The sequence below is a fragment of the Trichosurus vulpecula genome, chromosome 3 (assembly GCF_011100635.1).
Source record: "Trichosurus vulpecula isolate mTriVul1 chromosome 3, mTriVul1.pri, whole genome shotgun sequence".
NCBI classification, from domain to species: domain Eukaryota; kingdom Metazoa; phylum Chordata; class Mammalia; order Diprotodontia; family Phalangeridae; genus Trichosurus; species Trichosurus vulpecula.
This window is the reverse complement of record NC_050575.1, coordinates 6,229,756-6,249,077: the sequence shown is the minus strand read 5'-3', so window position 1 is coordinate 6,249,077 and position 19,322 is coordinate 6,229,756. Positions and strand designations below refer to the sequence as shown.

Genomic DNA, 19,322 nt, shown 5'->3' with positions numbered 1-19,322 from the left:
TTTTAGTAACAACAACAAAAAAACAAGCAAAAATATCTGTTATGGTGACTGCATCTGACAATGTATGCAACATTGTGTGCCAATAATCCCTTGCCTCTCCCAAGAGGAGGAAAGTCTGTTTTATTATTTGTTCTCAAAGACCTTTGTATAATATTCATTAGTTTTTCCTTTACTCAAGAGTTCAGTTTCTGTGTAATAATTTTATTTATATTGGCATGGCTTTATGTATACATACACACACAATCATATGCATACATATACATGCATATTTATATGTGTATTCTTTTGGTTCTCTATTCTTTATCAGTTCATTCACGTCTTCCCACATTTCTCTGAATTCCTCCTAGTTTCCATTTCTATTGGTCTAATATCCCAGTACATTCATATGCCATAATTTTTAAAGCCATTCCCTGCTTGACAAATATCCTCTTTGTTTTTAGGTGTTTGCTGTCACAAGCAGATTGCTATGAATATTTTGTCTATGAATATTATTATTCCGTCTTGGATATATACCTGGTAGTGAGATCCTTTTGTCACAGGGTGATAGTTTAAACAGTTTATAATAGTTAATAGACAGTTAAAACTTGCTTGTATAATTCCAAATTGATAATCAATGTGGTTGGACAAGTTTATAAATCCACCAGCAGTGTATCAGTGTGCCTCTCTATGCCTCTTTAACATTGATCCTGTTTTTTGTCATTTTTGAGATTTAACACAGTATGAGGCTGTTTTATTTTTCATTTCCCTTAGTATTAATGATTTGGAGCATGTTTTCAAATGGTCACTTACAGCTTGCAGTTCTTATAAAAACTTTTTTTGTGTACTTTAATTGCTTATCTATTGGGGAATCATTTGAATTCTGAATTAAATGATAGAATCTTAATGCGGGAAAGGACCCTCAAAAATCATCCATTCTAAAACATAGGTTCAATATAGCTTCAGAAAGAAATATATTGAGGTCTGTTTATGTGTGTGTGTGTGCGTGTGTGTGTGTGTGCGCGTGTATGTGTATATGTGTGTATATGTGCATGCACTCACATATACATATATGTATATGTGAGTGTATATAGTTGAGGTTAGTAATATTATCTGTCTTGTTTGAATATATTTCACTTTTTATAAAGAAGAATATTCAGTAATGCTTGGAGTTTTATAAGTAGCTTTTTAACAATGCACAAATACTATTAGGTCATAACACATTTCATTTGCTCAAATGGGGATATACTTTTTAAATTGAAGAGGTTTGGACTTTTAAAGTATTAACAATTTAGATCGTCTCCTAATTAGATTATTTTGGTTCATTTAATCTATTTTGTTTATTGTCTTCAACAAAAATAGAATATTTTTAATAGAAATAATTGTTACCTATTTTGTCCTAGTTCTAAGAAGAGTGAAAGTCACTTTCTTGGATACAGTTTTGAGAATTGAACATATACCAGAAAATTCCAAAACTGGTACTGCACTTGAAATTCGAGTAGAAAGGTAAGATTCCTTAAATTTGAATATATGACTTCATGATATTTAAAAATAATAAATAAGGGGCAGCTAGATGGCGCAGGGAGTGGAGCCCCGACCCTGAAGTCAGGGGGACCTGAGTTCAAATCCGGCCTTAGACACTTGACACATTCACTAGCTGTGTGACCTTGGGCAAGTCACTTAATCCCAATTGCCCTGCCTTCCCCCCTCCAAAAAAAAAAGGAAAAAAAAAGTCTTCCTCAGCCCATAATTTGAAAGCATCAGCATACATAAAAGAAGGGGGGACACTAGAATTGGGGGAGAGGGGATCAGAAAAAAGAAATATCTAGTTCTGTCATTCTGTGTAAAAGTAGATCAAACTGCAATTTGCTATTCTGATTTTGATAGTGGTCCCAAGTGATGTTCTGTTGGAGAAGACAGTATTTTTACCTCATAAAGTCATGCTTCCTCAATTTTAAGACCCTAAGAAGTTATTTTTTCTTTGTTAAAGGTTCATTATAATAAAGTATATTAATTCTTACCCTACTTCACTGGAATATTATAAGCAGTACCCGTTATTGAAGACTTTTTGTTAAATAACTTGTTTATACATTTAATATAATAGTAAGTTGATGTTCTTGGTAATTTCGTAAGAAAAAATCCTTGTATTTTGCGTTTTATTTTTCAGAACTGTGTATTGTGATGAAACTGCTGATGAATGCTCTGGAATCAATGTACATCAGCCTACAGCTTTTGCTCACAAGCTGCTTCAGCTTTCTGGAGTCTCTGTCTTTTGGGATGAGTTTTCTGCATCAGCAAAATCTTCCCCAGGGTCATCAACTGCACCAGTGGTAAAACAAATATGTTAATACAGTTGTTTCAAGGTTTGAATGAGAAACACTGCATTTCCCCACATTTATTGTAACATCCTTTGTGGAAGTACTACTGTGACCCCTCATTGTGGAGTAGCCATGATCCTAGGTTCTTTAAGTCCTTGGGAGTGGACTACAGACCTTGATAGTATCCTATCAAACCGAAAAGGCTTTGAGTATGGACAAGGTATGATTTTGTCTTTTGTACAAGCTGCAGCTTAACTAAGTTTGGAGAGGTTCATTACCAGGCACTCCTCACCTGGTGGTAAATTTTTGTATCTGTAGCAAGTCACAGAGACTGTCTGCTAAGGTATGAAGGCATTGGTGGAAGCAGTGACTGCACTGATGAAATTACCCTTTATAACTCTTTAATTATTAAGTATGTTTGGTATATGAGAGAATAAAAATAAGCCTTATATTGATAATTCTTTGAAAGACCTTCTAGGCTTAAAACAGGGGAAATGTTGACATGTTATATTTATAGGGATAATATCCCCAGCAAGCTTTTTTATTTATCCCTAAATGACTTTTTAATCACACTCCCCATATCAGCCATTCTAAACTTTCTTCTTAGTGTCACTCTTTAGTGCCCTCACAGCAAATGACTGCATATAATAACTAACATTTATCTAGCACTTTTAAGATTTACAGGTTTCTTTATGTATATTGCTCATTTGATCCTTACAACAATCCTTTGATGCGTGGGGCTATCTCCATTTTACAGATGAGGGCAACTGAGAGTGAGTTAAAGACTCATCTAAACTGAGGTTAAGTGATTTGCCCAGTTATAGAGCTAGTAAGTGTCTGAGGCAAAATTTGAACTCACTTCATCCTTGTTCTAACACTCTAACACTCTATCTGCTGTGCCACTTTTATCCTTCTTTCCTAAGCTCCTTTGTCTCTCTTAGACTGCATCTCAGAATCCCTTTAAATCTTCATCTGGTATTATCTTCTTGTAGTTCTCCTTTCTAAGCTCCCTCCTCCTTTACTTGTATTCACTCCTTCCTTTTTCTTCTGAGAGCTCCCTGTGTCACCTTCAGTCTTGCTTTTTCTTTCAGCTTCTTCCTGACAGACACGTTCAGGTCTTCCTTTATCATTCAGAAGCTTTCACAGACCCTGTCTTCCTAGAAAGAGCTTACATTCACTGCATCCATTTTGTCAGCACTAACTCACTGCACCCCTTTTTAGGGTATCAGTGCCTTCTTAGTGGCTAAGTCTGAAGGCCATTTTTCACTCCTCATCTTACTTGAGTTCCCTGCACCCTACTCAGTCAGCCCCTCCTGGATAGTCTCCCTTTCTCTTGGCTTACGTGGCACTGTTCTCTCCTGTGACTCCTGCCTGCTACACCGACCTGCTTGGCTGTGCTTTCACGTTCTCCTTGGCTGCAGCATAGGTCATCTCCTGCCTGCTGGCAGGTGTTTTCCAAGGCTCTGTTCCATCTCTTCTTTTCCTTGGTGTTTCATCCACTCCTCTCTACGTAGTTGACTCCCAAATTTACATTTTTAGTAATAGGATCATAAATTCAGAGTTGGCAGGAGTCCAATCCCCTCATTTTACAGATGAGGAAACTGAGGACTAGAGAGATTACACAGCTTGCCTAGGGTTGTACAGCTAGTGAAGAAAGTCTAAGGCAGGCTCCATACCCAGGTCTTTGTAACTATTAAGTCTAGTGTTTTAGTCCTGATCTCTTTCGAATTGTAGTCTTGGATCTACAACTGACTGCTGAAAATCTCTCCTTGGATGTCTTTTTGCCATTTCAAAGTCATGTCCACAATGGAATTAATTATAATTTCCCTTCTACTTTAAACAGTTACCTTCTCTAAACTACTCTATTTCTATTGTAACCTGTTACACATAGTAAGCAGTTAGAAAAAGTTTTTTAAAAAAATTTGAATTCAATTGAAAATGTGTCAGTTACTTTCCCTTTTATTAAGAGAAGAATAAATCAAATAATCTTTTTATAATATAGATTAAATAGTTGTATGTGAGTCCTTTTTTTGTGTTAATTAGATTATTCTTTAAAAGCAGTGGAGACGCTTGCAAATGAAAGAAACTGGTGGATCTTTTTGTAAAACAGAAAATGCTTTTACAAAGTTACTTTCCAGTTTATTGTTTTCAGGCTACAAGTTTCCCGATAATTAAGGTTTCTTAATATGGTGTTGTATTGGGAAGAATTTTTCTGTACTTCTCTTTAAAAAAAAAAGCCCTGATTTTTTTTCAAAGTATTATTTTACTATGTTCGATCTCTGCTTTCTTGAATATTGTTTTTTTATAGTTTTTATAGTTTTCATAATTTGCTAATATATTACCTTTTCTTGTTGCATTTTATAGGAAACTGAACCAAAACTTTCACCTAGTTGGAATCCGAAAATTGTTTATGAACCACACCCACAGCTCACAAGAAATTTACCAGAGGTAGCACCCTCTGCCCCTGTTCAAATTGGGAGGTTGATTGGTAGAATGGAGCTGAGACTTACATTAAAGCAAAATGAAGTACTTCCTGGAGCTAAGGTTGGTTATCAGCGTTATTTTTCTATAATACTAACTGCGTGGTCTCTAATCTCTATGTAGAAAACAATTATTAACCACTATGGTGATTCCAAGTAACAGGGATACCACTTCCCGGTTTGCTTACATGGATCCCCTACCACTTTTATTCTCAGCCTAGCACATTCCTGTCAGAATCAGGCATTCTCATTATAGTTTCTGCTTGGCTAAATCCTGAACCCTTTCTCATTTATTATTCTTAAAAATTTAGCTTATTCTACTGTTTTTCACTGCCTACCAACTATGCAATGAGAAGACATTTTTTTCTTTTAGTGTAAAACATGTTTTTCTTGGTGTAAATAATTAAGAATTCACTATATAAATTTATTCTTAGTATATACACTAAAGAAAATTCAAGTAAGGAGGAGAAAAGTAAAGTTCAAAGTGCTTCTGAAAGATAATTTTTTTCCCTTATAAGTTTATTTAACATATTTAATATTTTTAGATTTCAGCACTGATTTTCGCAAGAGTTTGAATTACAAATTTTCTCCTCATTTCTACCCTCCCCCCCATTCCAAGATGGCATATATTCTGGTCGTCCCATTCTCCAGTCAGTCGTCCCTTCTGTCACCCCATTTCCCCCCCCCCCCCCATCCCCTTTTCCCTTACTTTCTTGTAGGGCAAGATAAATTTCTATGCCCCATTGCCTGTATATCTTATTTCCTAGTTGCATGCAAGAACTTTTTTTTTGAACGTCTGTTTTTAAAACTTTGAGTTCCAAATTCTCTTCCCTCTTCCTTCCCCACCCACCCTCCCTAAGAAGGCAAGCATATCATTATGTAAAACCCTTCCACAGTACTCATGTTGTGAAAGACTAACTATATTTTGCTCCTTCCTATCCTATCCCCCTTTATTCTCCCTTGACCCTGTCCCTTTTCAAAAGTGTTTGGTTTTGATTACTTCTTCCCCCTATCTGCCCTCCCTCTATCATTCCCCCTTTTCTATCTCCTTCCTGCTTCTTTCCTGTGGGGTAAGATACCCAGTTGAGTGTGTATGTTATTTCCTTCTCAGGTCAAATCCAGTGAGAGCAAGATTCACTCATTCCCCCTCACCTGCCCCCTCTTCCCTCCCTATAGAACTGTTTTTTCTTGCCACTTTTATGTGAGATAACTTACCCCATTCTATCTCTCCCTTTCTCCCTCTCTCAATCTATTCCTCTCTCATCCCTTAATTTGATTTTATTTTTTTAGATATCATCTCTTCATATTCAACTCACCCTGTGCCCTCTGTCTATATGTGTGTGTGTGTATATTATACACACACACACACACACACGTATATTCCCTTCAGCTACCCTAATACTGAGGTCTCATGAATTATACACATCATCTTTCCATGTAGGAATGTAAACAAAACAGTTCAATTTTAGTAAGTCCCTTGTGATTTCTCTTTCTTGTTTACCTTTTCATGCTTCTCTTGATTCTTGTGTTTGAAAGTCAAACTTTCTATTCAGCTCTGGTCTTTTCACTGAGAAAGCTTGAAAGTCCTCTATTTTATTGAAAGTCCATATTTTGCCTAGGAGTATGATACTCAGTTTTTCTGGGTAGGTGATTCTTGGTTTTAATCCTAGCTCCATTGACCTCCAGAATATCATATTCCAAGCCCTTTGATCCCTTAATGTAGAAGCTGCTAGATCTTGTGTTATTCTGATTGTGTTTCCACAATACTCAAATTGTTTCTTTGTGGCTGCTTGCAGTATTTTCTCCTTGATCTGGGAGCTCTGGAACTTGGTGACAATATCCTGGGAGTTTTCTTTTTGGGATCTTTGTCAGGAGGCGATCGGTGGATTCTTTCAATTTTTGTTTTACCCTCTGACTCTAGAATATCAGGGCAGTTTCCCTTGAAAATTTCTTGAAAGGTGATATCTAGGCTCTTTATTTGATCATGGCTTTCAGGTAGTCCAATAATTTTTAAATTATCTCTCCTGGATCTGTTTTCCAGGTCAGTGTTTTTTCCAGTGAGATATTTCACATTGTCTTTCACTTTTTCATTCCTTTGGTTCTGTTTTATAATATCTTGATTTCTCATGAAGTCACTAGCTTCCGCTTGCTCCAATCTAATTTTTAAGGTAGTATTTTCTTCAGTGGTCTTTTGGACCTCCTTTTCCATTTGGCTAATTCTGCCTTTCAAGTCATTCTTCTCCTCATTGGCTTTTTGGAGCTCTTTTGCCATTTGAGTTAGTCTATTTTTTTAAGGTGTTATTTTCTTTAGTATTTTTTTGGGTCTCCTTTAGCAAGTCATTGACTTATTTTTCCTGGTTTTCTCTTATCACTCTCATTTCTCTTTCCAATTTTTCCTCTACTTCTCTAACTTGCTTTTCCAAATCCTTTTTGAGCTCTTCCATGGCCTGAGACCAGTTCATGTTTTTCTTGGAGGCTTTTGATATAGGCTCTTTTTTGGTATCTCCAATGTTTTTAGCACAGTGCCTGCCACACAGTGCTTTATAGATGCTTATTAAGTGATTGATTGATTGATTTCATGCCCTTTTTGATTGTTGTTGCATTATATGTGATGGGCTGGCCTCTTACATGGTCTTTTTCACACTACAGTCTTAAAAAGTTTAAGTTCTGTTAATTTGTCATACAGTAGAAATTTGGCAGATTGGATGGCTCTTCTAAGCTGATGGATATTTTCTGTTCCACTTTTTTATTAATGTCTAGAATAAAGGCACTTAGAAGGCATGTTTATTAAATTTGCGAATGATACATAGCTTCAAGGGCTAGCTATTACTTTGGCTAACAATTAGGATTTCAGAAGATCTCAAAAGGAGTAAAAGAAGCTTTGGTTAAAGGAATGTTTATAGTCAGATTTTGTGGTGGCAAAGAACCAGAACTTAAAAGGGTACCCATCATTTGGTGAATAGTTGAACAAATTGTGGCATAGGAATGTAAAGGAATGTTACTGTATTATAACACATGACAATGGGAAGAGTTTCAGACAGATCTGAGACTTGTGTGAGCTCATGCAGAATGAAGTGAGCAGAATTAGGAGAACAGCTTATTCAGTAAAGCATCATAAAGGAAAACAACTTTGAAAAATTAAGAACTGGGTTCAATGCAATGATCAACCTGATTTCTGGGAACTGATGATAAAGCATGCAACAATAAATGGCAATACAGTGGATTCAAAGTATAGAATGATATATACATTTTCTGAGCCAATGTGAAAATTTGTTTTTTTAAATAATACATGTTTGTTATAATTTAAAAAACATATATAGAACGTATATATTTATATATATGTGTATATACACACACATTATATATATACACACACATATATATATGCGTGCACGTGCACACACACACACACACACACACACACACGCACACACACACATATATATGTCAGATGTATGGATGAGGGAAGACTTTAGGACCAAATAAGATAGAGATCATTTTGAAATGTAAAATGGATAATTTTGATTATATAGAATTAAAAAGTTCTTACATAAGCAAAATCAGTTGTGTTAGCAAGGCGATGATCATAATATCGACGATACCTGTAAATATGCCAGTGTAGTTCTGTATCATAGAATGCTGTGTATGCCTGTGTAGTATCTGTGTCTGACTCTCCATATAGAAGGCAGAAGAAATAAACCATTTATTCAGACCCCAGAGAATCGGATCCCCAAACCAATAAGTGCAATCCATCATTTCTGCAAAGAAACTAATATACATCATAGCAGAGAACGACTCCATTTGAAAACCATTCCCGCTCCCTGCTGGGGCGTTGCCACTAACAAATATTCACAGCATCGCTAGCACATGTCTGCTCTCGTCCTCAGCTCTAACCCCTCTGAGCATTTCCTGCGCCACCCGAAATTTCCTGTTCCTCTCTTCAGCAAGTTTCTCCCACCACATGTGACTTAGGCTTCCTGTGACATAAGCCTATTAATGGGTGAGAAAGATCTTCAAATTTAAATTACCATTATACCAATGCAACCAAAATTAGAAGGAAAGCAGGAAACTGGGAAAAAAATTTTATGCAAGTATCTGATAAAAGCCTCATTTCTCAAATTTATAGACAATTGAGTCAAATTATAAGTTTATAAGTCATTCCCCAGTTGATAAATAGTCAAAGCATATGAGCAGGCAGTTTTCAGACAAAGAAATCAAAGCTATCTATAGTCATTATAAAAATCCTCTAAATCACTATTGATTAGAGAAATGCAAATTGAAACCACCTCACACTCATTAGTTTGGCTAATATGACAGAAAAGGAAAATGATAAACATTGGTGGGAATGTGGGAAAACTGGGATACTGATACACTGTTTGTGGAGTCGTGAACTGACCCAACCATTCTGGAGAGCAATTTGGAACTATGCTCAAAGCAAAGGCCTATAAAACTATGCATTTCCTTTGATCCAGCAATACCACAACTAGGTCTGTCTCCCAAAAAAATTAAAAAAAAAAAAAAAAGGGAAAAGAACCTCTGTGTGTGTGTGTGTGTGTGTGTGTGTGTGTGTGTGTGTGCCTTTTGTAGTGGCAAAGAATTGGAAATTGAGTGAATGCCCGTCAGTTGGGGAATCGCTGAACAAGTTATGATATATGATTGTAATGGATTATTATTGTGCTATAAGAAATGACAAAGATGATGATTTCAGAAAAACCTGGAAAGACTTATATGATTGATGTAAACTGAAGTGAACAGATCCAGGAGAACATTGTTAAGAGTAACAGCAATTTTATATGATGAAAAGTGTGAATGACTAAGCTATTCTCAGTAATACAGTGATTCCAAGACAGTCCCAAAGGACTCATGCTGAAAAATATTATCCACCTCCAAAGAAAAAATAGATGTTGGCTGAATACAGACCAAAGCATACTTTCTCTCTTTCTCCTTCCTCTCTTCCTCCCTTCCCTCCCTTCCTTACCTTCCCTGCCTTCTCTCCCTTCTCTTCTTTCCCTTCCTCCCTTTCCTCCCTTCCCTTCCTTCCTTGCCTTCTTCCCTCCTTCCTTCCTTTTTATTTCTTTTGAGTTTTTTCAACAAAATAACTAATATGGAAATGTTTTACATGAATACACATGTATAACCTATATCCTTGCTTACAGTCTCTGGGAGGGTGATGAGAGGGAGGGAGGGATAGAATTTGGAACTCAAAACTTAGAAAAATGATGAATGTTAAAAATTGTTTTTACATTTAATTGAGGAAAAAAATAAAATATTTTTTAAATATCAATATAAGCCAGTCAAAGAGGAACAAGATACATTTTGGTTAAATGGATTCATTTGTTTTTATAGAAAGAAATCAATAAAAAAATGCATAGAATAAAACAGAAGGAAGACCAGGAGACAGAGAAACAAGGACAGCTTTGAATGTTATATTTTGAATTATATAGAAAAATGTAGAAAAAGAAATAAGATAACATAAGGGGATTGTATTTTGTGGAATATGATTGGTTTTGTAGGTCAAACCTAAAAGGATTTTACTGGCTCTAGGAACCTGCCTCTAGGCTGCTCCTAAATCAGCACCTCTAAGTTTTGCTTGATGCTTCAAAGCTAAAACTCTTCCTCTAGTGTTAGGTAGCTCTGAAAGCAGTTGGTAGGTAGAAAGTCATTTTGCGTATATACTTTTATCCAATAATTTATGCCTAATGTTTCTGAATAAATTTTCCTTGTCTTTTTTTTTCCCTCAAGTTGGATGTTGATGGACATGTTGACTCAATACACCTATTCCTGTCGCCAAGGCAAGTTCATCTGATTTTGGACTTGTTGGCTGCTATAGCTGGACCAGGCAAGTAAATGAAGTATTATTGACAAGTAAAAATGAAGAAATGCTATAAGGAATGACCCTGAGTATTTAAAATTTTATTGTGACTTTGAGGAGAGATAGTTGTTTTGCTATGGTTGAAATGTACATGTATTACTATATTTCTTTAGAATTCTTTGTATAGATTCTTAAATGGTTATGTTGTAGTTCTTTGGCCTGGAGTGCTTAAACAACTTTAAAGCATTTATAGATTTTGCAGATTCACCTTAATAACATATGCATTTATTTCTTAGATTTGGATTTAATATCATGAATATCTAAAATGGGTATAGATTTATACTTAATATGTTCAAAATGTTAGCATTTATGTTGGATGAATAGTTCTTAGGGGAAATGGAAGTGGGAGGCAGCTTTGATTAAATTACTTCAAATGTTTATTAATGATACTTCCTTTTGCGTACAGAGAATTCTAGTAAAATAGTGTTACCCACTAAAGATAGGAAAAATCGTCCCATGCAGCAGGAGGATGAATATCGGATTCAGTTGGAATTGAATCGGTGCTTGCGAAGAGACTCCCTCTCAGTGGGTGCGTCGTCTGAGCAGAGTTTTTATGAAACAGAGTCAGCTAGAACACCTTCTAGCCGTGGTGAGCACCTCAAAATCACTTCACTTGAAATTTGCTGTAGATCAGGGCTGTCCAGCCTCAGGTTTTTATTGAAACAATAGACAATATATTTTGATTTGCCATTTTAGTGGGAGCTCTACGGTAGCTCGGCTTCCTTTACTAAAGCATTTATGTAAATTTCTGTGCTTGTAGGCAGGCTGCATAAATCACACTGTGGGCCGCATTTTGGACAGCCCTTTTACATTACAATTACATTACAGTTCTCTGTAAGACAAGTTAGTCTTTGATGACATGCAGTGGAGTCTTGTTAATGAGATATCAAAAGGACCTTAAAGCAGTTTTCTAGCATCTGCTGACCCAAGGACAGCAATATAGAAATATGTGTTCACGTGTGTGTGTGTGTGTGTGTGTGTGTGTGTGTGTGTGTGTGTGTGCGTGCATCTATACACACACACACACACATACACACACACACTTTTTCAATCTCCTGAACTCTTGTGCTATAGGTATCCTTATTTTACAATAAAAATGTTTTTATTACAAATACAAATTACACACAAAGAGGATGAACTTTAAGATCAAAGACTAGGAATGTTGAATGGAAAGATGTACTGTGCTTATTTTTTTATTGTAAAGGTGAATTTGAGGGTTATCATCTCACAAGTCCTTATTTATAAAAAGATTCATAATAAAATATCTTAAGTAGATTTTTCTAATTCATGTAAAATAGCATTTTGATCCTTCTCATGAATTCTAGTCTGAATAACCGTGTCATCATAGTCTAGATTTACTGAAACGTCTGATTTGGAGGCCAAAAGTTTTTGCTTAATCAAATAATTTCTAGCTATTGAACAGTGACATTTACTACTATGATGATATACATTCAATATTGTGATCGCATACATACATGTAGTCTACAGGGTAGTGTGTATCCATAAAAATTGTATTTCACTGAATCAGAATTTTACTGTTGGAAGGGACCTAAAGACATTATATAGTTTAATATTTCCCCCTTATATGATTCTATAATGTCTCTGATGGAGTCGTTCAGCTTCTTCTTGAAGGTCTATAATGATGAGCAATTTGCTGCCTGAAAGTTCATTCCATTTCTGGGCATTATCACTTGGTTATCAATAAAAATTTGCTTCATAGAGTCAGATTTTCACAATTGGAAGGCACATAAAGAAGTTATATAGCCTAATACCTCCCCCACATTTGAATCTGTAACATATTTAATGTAGTCATTAAGCTTCTTTTTGAAGGACTTGCTGTGCTCAGAAATTTGTTGCCTCTTAAGGAAATTAATTTTTTTCTGGACATTGTGTAAATGTTAGGAAATATTCTTCTATATTGGGTTGAAATTTACTTTCCTATAATTCCTACTTTTTAGTCTTGGTTCAGACCTCTGTGGCCTAACATATAGGTCTAATTCCTTTTACATGTGATAATACTTCAGTTATTTGAGTATAACTCTTATGCTGTTCCCTTAAGTCTTCCCTTTTCACTATTAAAATAAAACATTTGAAAATCATTGTCAGAAAATAAAAATGATAAAATGACTGATTTGCACATTATCCTGTCCTAGCTATTATTTAGTATAAGTTAAATGGTTCCTGCCAAATAGAAGCTTAAATTATAAAACAGTGGATGTCAACATAAGGACAAATATTTTTATCTTTTGAAAAGGGACACAAAGGATGAATTTGAAGTTTTTGTCATTAATAGTGCATGAGAACAAAATAGGTTGATGTACTGGAAAGTGTAGGTATATCGGGAATAAGAACTTAAAATGAATGTAAGAGTAATATTAGATAATACATTTTTGGTTCAAATTTTGAGACAGTTACAAGCATATACTATGATTTGTAAGAAATTTTAAATTATGTTATAATTGTTTTCATATTTTTAATAAGGGATGGAATTTAAAACAAACATTCATGCTTGCATAAATTATACAGAATAAAAGACAAGTTCAATATCAGAGTAGTACATTTCAGTAGTTAACATCTGTAAAAATGAAAGTACAAAGATAAAAAATAAAATGGTCTTTGCCTTAAAGAAGCTTATATTCTTTTGTTGGGACAAAGAAAAGATTAGACAAGGTGCTCTAGGTAAATGGTAACAACTTGGTAGATCAGAAAGATTAATGGGAAATATTGTACCTCAGTTGAGTCTTTTCCCTGTTTTTGTTAAGGTTACTGCCACCCTCTTTCTAGTCACCCTGGTTCTCAACCTTGCATTCATTCTTGACCCTTCCTCTCCTGACATAACTAGTCAGTTGTCAGATCTTGTTGATTTCACATATACAGCATCCCTCTCATCTTCTCTTTCTTTCTGCTCACAAGCCTACCATTTTAGTTCAAACTCTCACCATCTCTCTACTGAACTATTGAAATAGTCTTCTAATTAAGTCTCTCTGTCTCAAGTCTTTTTTCATTCCTAGTCATCATTCACGTAGAGGCCAAAGTGATTTTCTTAATGAGTAAGTCTGACCTTTTTATTGACTTCCTCACTTAATTCCAGTATTTCTCAATTTCTTCTTGGTTCAAGTGCAGACTTCTGTATTTGGCTTTATTATGCATTACTCCCTTTCACATTGTTCAGTCAATCAAACTGGCGTTTTTGGTGTTCCTCACAGCTGACACTATGTTCCGTTTCTGTGCCTTTTTACTGGCTATCCTCCAGGCCTGGAATGTATTCTGCAGTGTTGCTAACGTTCCCTGGTTTTTCCTGACTCCCTTGCTTCCATAGCTTCTCGTGCCCTCTCTCCCCAAATTACCTTGAATTTCTCTTGTATAGTATTAACATGTGCCTGTTATTTTCCTCCTTACATAGAAGTTCCTTGAGGGTTTGAACCATTTCATTTTGGCTCTATCCCTCGTGGCTAATACAGTGACTTCCACATAATAGATACTTAATAAAATACATATCAGTTGATTGCAGATAAGCATTTTGAAAGGTAGGGGTGAAGAATGAATACATTGCCTTTGCAAATATCTTGGGTGAGGAAGTGAACTACTTCAGAGAGTAGTTGGTAGTCCTGTTTTTGTTGAATGTATCGTAAAGAAGGGTAGGAATGTGAAGTAAGGAAAAAGGTGGAACCAGAATGCAGAGGATCTCAAATGCCAGGCTAATGTGTTAGTATTTATATTTGAGGCAGTAATGGACCACTTGAAGATCTTTGAGCAAGGTGGTAGCATGATTAAACTTGTCCTGTAGAAATACTATTTTGGTAGTTTCATTAGGGACTCATTAAAAGCCAATGAAACTAGAGGTACAGAGACAAATTAGGAAGCTTTCTTGGAATGCTAGGCAAGAGATAGTGAGGATCTGAACTAGCGAGGCTACCATGTGAAGTGGAGAGAAATTAGATTTTGTGGAGATTTATTTTTACATGATTGAGTGTTGTAGTAAAATCAGTATATTGTATGCAGTGTTTATTGTTTGTTGCTACTTTAAAAAAATTTTGCTCACTACTGCAAAATGTGGGCTAGATGACTCTCCTTCAGTAAAATACTGCTCTGTGTTAACTAAGCTTAAATTAAGATTTCTTGACTCATGCACCTACACGTGTAATTTTGTTTAGAGATTCTTTGATTATTAAGTCAGGCATAAAACTGGACTACATGTGCCTTGTTTCCTATTGTGATTGATGATGGCTATACTCAGTCTTAGAGTGTGAGGTTCTCTTAATGCTCTTCTCTTTGGATGATATTGCACCAATTATGTTAGCTTTGGAATACTAAAGAGCTTCCTCAAGACTTAAGACAACTCAGAAATCAGCATAATGTTCCACATAGGAAAACTTGGAAGGATGGGTAATAATGTGGTTGTCTAGATTTTGATATTCAGTGGAATGAATGGCAGAAATTAGTCTATTATTACTTATGTCATGGATAGTCACTGAAGTTGGATGGTGAGCTGGCTTCAGAATTGAACAGGGAGAAGAGTGTGGGTTGAATTACGTTGGGGGGAATTCTATAGCATTTCCAAAGATGTCACGATGCTCCTTGACACTAAAAAAAACAATCCTTTGCCACGAATACTCTCCTGGTGAAGATGATGCTATATGATTTCTTCATTAATCTTGCTTCTGGTGGCCCACTATAGCATTGGGGCGACCCTGAGTTTTTAGATAGAAAGCTATGGCAAGTTGTGCTTTTTTACAAAGGCCTCTATCATTGTTGTGGTAACAGAACAAATTTACCTGAATATTGACATAAGAGATTGTCATCATTAGGTTGGTCAGAGCATGATGCATTCTTTGTCCATGCATGTCTTATGAAACAAAGAGCACTTAGCAATGTCTCTCAGTCTGCATTGGTCCCTTTCTGCTTCTAAGGGATGGCTGTAGAATGACAGAAAAGGGAGTAAGAGTTCCTTATAAAAAATATTGACTCTCCAGTCAGGGATTCTTAATATTTTTTGTGTCCTGTATGCCTCTGGCCTCTGGTGAAGCCTGTGGGCCCCTTTTTAGAATAATGTTTTTAAATTCATAAAATAAAATACATAGGATTACAAGGGAAACCTGCTGCCACTTGCCGCCAGTGGTTGTGGCCACCAGAGAGTGAAAAGAAAACACAGGCCAGGTGGAAGCATAAAGGACGGCTCTGTTTCTTATGCAGAGGAAAAGGGCTTATATACCTTTTAGGCATTTGTTATAACGCGTGACTTCCTCTTGCTTAGTTCCCCTTTGCATGACTTCCTAGTGCTTTTGTTCCATTTTTGCTGTAAACAATATTGTGTTAATAGCCTATAGGTGGTGCTTGGCATGTGAGTGCTGTGGAGGTTTTGGAGTGAGCACATTAGTGCTGAGGAGCTGTGGAGAGCCTGTGGAGAGCACGTGTGTGCCAAGTGGGGGGAACGGTTTGGAGAGCCCACATGCTGAGTTAATCAGCCCAAGGGCAACAACAGGCCTCAGGGAAAACCTGGCCTGTATATTATCCCAGAATGGACTTTCTCAGAGCTGGCCCTCTACGGAAACCAATTAACATTGAAATACACTTACCAAAATATTAAAAATTCCAAGATGCCCTGAAATTTATCCCTTATCTGTGGACCCCAGGTTAAGAATTCCTGCTCAGTATCAAATCCATAAACATGAACATAACTATTGGTACTTAACTGTTGATGATCTTTGTCCAATTATCAACAAATTTATAGACTGTTAGAACCAACCACATTAGTATCGATAATTCTTATTGTAAAGCCAAAAGACAACAGGAAGTTCCTGCTAAATGGAAAGATGGCTCACCTTGAGAAGCGAAAAAAAGAGGTATGTGGGGCCAAAGGCAGTAAGAAACAGCATTTCATAGAACACCTGTTGTCTTGTGGTATTCTTGATGAAAGGTTAAAAAAAATATTACTGTGAGTATAATGGATGAAGAGAGAGTGAAATTCTATGAAAAACTTGGCAAGATCTTCCAAACCAAGTCAATATATATTTTGATAATTGGTAACTTAAATGAATGAAGGAAGAAGCATTTATTCAGCACTATACTAAATGCTAGTGATACAAAAAAATAGTCCCTACCTTTAATGAGGAGCTTATATTCTAACAGGGGAAACAATACTTATATTTTAAAACAGAGAGGCGGCCATGGGAGGATATTTTGGAAAAGTTAAACTGGTTATTGGAGCCGTAGGGCACAGAATTCAGTTAATTAAGGTTCTAGAGCTGGAAAGGGAGCATGGGTGGAGTCAAGGAGATGTGTGTAGCACCATGTAAGGGCTGGAGAGTGAAGTGAAGTAGGGCTGGAGGCCAGTCCTATATGTAATAGGTTTTTGAGGTAACCACCAATCAACATAGTGGGGCTTCAGCATGGGGGGTGGGGGTGGTCCTTGGATGAGAAAAGACTTTTTTTCCTGTACTGGATGGAATGGTGAGGAAATATCCAGTTATTGAAATGAGTAGAACCATTTATAAGGTTGATTTTTAAAAATGTGTCAGAAAATATTGTTTTGATTTAAGAAATGAAAGAGGCGAAAGACTTGTAGACTATTTAGAAGAACCATGGCAAGCACTGAAGAAAACCCACAAAATGAAATTAAATATATTTTAACATTACAAAACAACTAGTTAGAGTTGTGACTTAGAATCAGCTGTCTTTGTACAAGTTAGATCGGATATCAAAATCAATATTGAATTAGAAGAAAGGATAATAATAGATTTTAACACTTGGAATATTTCTTTTCTTTTTTTTGGAGGGGGAAAGGCAGGGCAGTTGGAGTTCAGTGACTTGCCCAAGGTCTAGTAAGTGTCTGAGAGTGGATTTGAACTCAGGTCCTCCTGACTCCAGAGCTGGTGCTCTACTCACTGCGCGCCTAGCTGCCCCACACTTGGAATATTTCAATAGCATTAGTCTAACTTTGGCAGTCTATCAATGCTGAAAATTGGGAAATGAGAAAATAATTTTTAAATTATCTCTCCTGGATCTGTTTTCCAGGTCAGTGTTTTTTCCAGTGAGATATTTCACATTGTCTTTCACTTTTTCATTCCTTTGGTTCTGTTTAATAATATCTTGATTTCTCATAAAGTCACTAGCTTCCACTTGTTCCAGTCTTATTTTTAAGGTAGTATTTTCTTCAGTGGTCTCTTGGACCTCCTTTTCCATTTGGCTAATTCTGCCTTTCAAGACATTCTTCTCCTCATTGGCTTTTTGGAGCTCTTTTGCCATTTGAGTTAGTCTATTTTCTAAGGTGTTATTTTCTTCAGTATTTTTTTGGGTCTGCTTTAGCAAGTCATTGACTTGTTTTCCATGGTTTTCTCTCATCACTCTCATTTCTCTTCCCTGGTTTCCTTTACTTCTCTAACTTGCTTTTCCAATTCCTTTTTGAGCTCTTCCATGGCCTGAGACCAGTTCATGTTTTTCTTGGAGGCTTTTGATGTAGGCTCTTTGACTTTGTTGACTTCTTCTGGGTGTATGTTTTGGTCTTCTTTGTCATCAAAAAAATATTCCAAAGTCTGAGACTGAATCTGGGAGCGTTTTCTCTGCCTGGCCATGTTTCCAGCCAACTACTTGACCCTTGAGTTTTTCTTTGGGGTATGACTGCTTGAAGAGTATAGAGTACTTTGTCCCAAGCTTGAGGGGCTGTGCTGTTGTTTTCAGAGCTATTTCTACACAGCAAGCTCTGCTACACCGGCACTCCTCCTCCCCCAAGAACCGCCAACAAGGACCTGATTCAGATCTTAAGCAGGCTCTGCACTCCCATTCAGATCTTCCACTGAATTCCTCCCACCAGGTGGGCCTGGGGCTGGAAGCAACTGCAGCTGTAGTTCTGTAGCTGCACCATCTCTGCTACCCCTGCAGCGGTGACTGAACCGCGAACTCCCTTCACTCTGACCCCGTAGTTTTTCCCACTAACCTTCTCTGTTGTCTTTGGTATTTGTGGTTTGAGAAGTCTGGTAACTGCCACAGCTCACTGATTCAGGGCACTACAGCCTGTTCTGCCCAGCTCCTGGTCTGGTTGGTCTGGGCGCGGCCCACGCTGGTCTCTGCTATGCTCCACTCCCAGCTCTGTGCAATAGACCCTACCCAGGGACCATCCAGGCTGTCCCAGGCTGGAACCTTGCTTCCGAACTCTGCTATTTTGTGAGTTCTGCAGTTCTAGAATTTGTTCAGAGCCATTTTTATAGGTGTTTGGAGGGTCCTGGGGGAGAGCCCTAGGCAAGTCCCTGCTTTCTAGCAGCCATCTTGCTATTATGTATTTTTAAAAGACTTATCTTACAGAAATTAACTGTTTCATGTGCAGTCCTCTTTTCTTCTCTATGGAAATGTTGATATTTGTAGAAGTTTGTTAAGTTCACAATTAAAAAAAAAAGAAAATTAAGGGAAACTCAGTGGAGGGAAAAAACTTCAAGTCTGTAGGAAGCTTGACATGAGCTACAAGTTAACCATATATCCCAACAGGATTCATATATGAAGCTGACTGAAGGGCAGTAAAGAGATGGAAAAATGGGCCATTTGTCAGAATTTTTATTACAGTCTGTTTTCTTTGTCAGTGACAGTGGTATTACCAAATTTGGATCTAAAATCTTAGGTCCCAATATGTGTAAGAGAAGAATAGAAATGGCTTTGAATTTGGAAAGATAGGCTACTTAAGAGGAA

At 36.7% G+C, this 19,322-nt stretch overlaps 1 protein-coding gene across 1 annotated transcript in view; it reads left to right on the top strand.

The window, feature by feature from the left end:
* The window catches only part of ATG2B (autophagy related 2B), a 138,762-nt gene that overhangs the window by 27,692 nt on the left and 91,748 nt on the right, over positions 1-19,322 (top strand). Inside the window, exons 4-8 of the mRNA XM_036748867.1 lie at positions 1,380-1,482; positions 2,144-2,306; positions 4,659-4,838; positions 10,517-10,613; positions 11,053-11,235. Of these exons, the coding sequence (XP_036604762.1) occupies positions 1,380-1,482; positions 2,144-2,306; positions 4,659-4,838; positions 10,517-10,613; positions 11,053-11,235 (726 nt within the window). The remainder of the gene's footprint in view (positions 1-1,379; positions 1,483-2,143; positions 2,307-4,658; positions 4,839-10,516; positions 10,614-11,052; positions 11,236-19,322) is intronic.